The sequence below is a fragment of the Octopus bimaculoides genome, chromosome 24 (genome assembly GCF_001194135.2).
Source record: "Octopus bimaculoides isolate UCB-OBI-ISO-001 chromosome 24, ASM119413v2, whole genome shotgun sequence".
NCBI classification, from domain to species: domain Eukaryota; kingdom Metazoa; phylum Mollusca; class Cephalopoda; order Octopoda; family Octopodidae; genus Octopus; species Octopus bimaculoides.
The window spans coordinates 11,546,187-11,548,384 of record NC_069004.1 but is presented as its reverse complement, the minus strand read 5'-3'; the positions used below and the strand labels follow the sequence as shown (position 1 = coordinate 11,548,384).

The 2,198-nt window shown below is 37.1% G+C and overlaps 1 protein-coding gene across 1 annotated transcript in view; it reads right to left on the bottom strand.

The window, feature by feature from the left end:
- Positions 1 to 6: 6 nt before the first annotated feature.
- Positions 7 to 2,198, bottom strand: part of LOC106883137 (neuroepithelial cell-transforming gene 1 protein) — a 52,862-nt gene continuing 50,670 nt past the window's right edge. The window contains exons 14-15 of the mRNA XM_014934027.2: positions 1,424 to 1,607; positions 7 to 285 (exon numbers count right to left, since the gene is read on the bottom strand). Coding sequence (XP_014789513.1) covers positions 143 to 285; positions 1,424 to 1,607 — 327 coding nt within the window. The 3' untranslated portion in view covers positions 7 to 142. The remainder of the gene's footprint in view (positions 286 to 1,423; positions 1,608 to 2,198) is intronic.

The following is a 2,198-nucleotide window of genomic DNA, read 5'->3' as shown; positions in this document are numbered from 1 at the left end:
TCTAGAAGCAATCCCTCAATCCATTTTTTGTTTTGTTTGTTTTAAAGTTTTTGATAGTTTTGTTGTTAAATGTTCTCATTTTTTGTTTTGTGGATGAAGAGATGGGGGGGATGAGTCTTATTTTGGATGGGTTGCAGAGCATTCAGCTTCCGTTGGGCCTCTGGTTAGATATGGACTGGCGTAGACACTGCAGCCACTGGCGTTTGTCGTGTTCGTCTGTGGCAATCAGTGTGTGGGACTGGCCTTGGCTTGGATCCATAAACGACACTCGAAACACATTCTTTGCTAAAAGAAAGGAAGGAAAGTAGAGAAACTGTGAGCCAAACAGGTGAATCCCGTACAAAGAGATCTAAATATATGTTAGGGATATTAAGAGGGATTATCAATCAGAGAAAAATACTTTATAAGATCTCTGTTAGTACACCAGGCTTACAATATTGTTAAGATTAGTAGAAAAACTTTGTATATTCTTGTGGCAGGGTCCAAAGTTATAGTTCATCCTCATTCTATATTATAAGTTCTATGGTTTTTTATTTTTTCCCCAGTTATACTGGTTTTTACACAGTGATATACAAGACAAGGCATAACTAATTGCCATTTTTTTTCTTTATTGTAGTAAATTTAAAGAAAAAATATGTAATGACCATTACTTATGACTTGTGTGTGTTAGATATAGATTAATTAGTTGGCAGTAATTAAATAATGACTAAAATATCAATCACTTCAGTGACTTAATAGTTGTCTATTTATCATTGTAATATACTGGGTCATCCACAGAAGCTTGGTTTTTGTTAAACATTGGTGGGGAGCAGCAGTTACAGCGGAGTGGAAGGTTAAGAACACTGATTTGGAAGACATTTCATCTATAATAAATGCAAAATTCTGTCAGTCTGTCTATCCATCCGGGACCCTGTATCTCAGTCTGTGTTTGCTCTACAGACATATAATTTTAGAATCAGGATGATCCAGGGATTGAAAATCTGCCTTCAGCATTGGGATCAGGTCTGGATGAAGATATGATAAATGCTAACAGTTGAAAATTCAAATTTTAAAATAACTCCAAAAATTTGTGAACGTACAAGTTTTTCATTTAAACTGAATTTAAAGTAGTGCCATATTGCAGCAGAGTTATATCATATTGGTAGGGTATCAATAAATGCTTTATTATTAATTGCTCTCTTTAGATTTGAGCCACGGGTCCAATTAGCCCTCCACAGGAGTGCGGCTTTTAAGTTAGTCAATACTAAAATTTTGGTTAGTACTTCGTTGGAATAGTCTTTTGAGCCTGATAAATCTTTTGAATATCAAACATGCCTCCCACAATCACAACTTCACACACACACACACGAGAGAGAGAGAGAGAAAGAGAGATAGAGAGAGATGAGAATGAGATGCAGGAAAACACAAAGCAATGACTAATCACCTGTTTGTCCCTGTCCAAAAGCGTTCCGGAAGGATCCCAGCCGCACTTCGTTGTCTTTCAAATCCTCTACGTTTAACATACTGACAGGAATTGGCTGACGGTATACTTGGAAGCCACGCTGGCTGTTATTGGTGACTGGCCGTGTAACAAGGAGAACTTTGTCCAACAGAAACACATGGAGTTTCTGCAACAAGAGAAAAAAGTTATTCATATCAACAAGATCGGTTTCAAATTTTGGCACAAGGCCAGCAATTTCAGGGGAAGGATTAAGCCTATTACAATATCCCCAATATTCAACTGGTACTTATTTTATTGGCTCCGAAAGGATGAAAGGCAAAAATCAACTTTGCCAGTATTTGAACTCAGAACGCAGAGACAGATGAAATGCCGCTAAACATTTTGCCCAACATGTTTAATGTCTTTTGCCAGCTTGCTGCCACCTTCATATTAATATTAATTTTAGCAACAAGGCCACAGATTTCGGGGGAGGGCTAGGTCGATAAAATTGATTCCAGTGCTCAAATGGTATTTATTTTATCAACCCCAAAAGGATGAAAGGCAAAAATAAAACTTGGTAGAATCTGAACCCAGAACACAAAGACTGGGAAGCATTTTGCCCGGTGTGCTAATGATTCTGCCAGCTCACCACCTTCATATCAACAATACTGACAACATTTTAGTACAGTAGACATTGCAGTAGCCACTCTAAACTTTAAACGTAACCTTTCATCTTCAATAATGAATTTGATAAAAATATATTCATCATCATCATCAT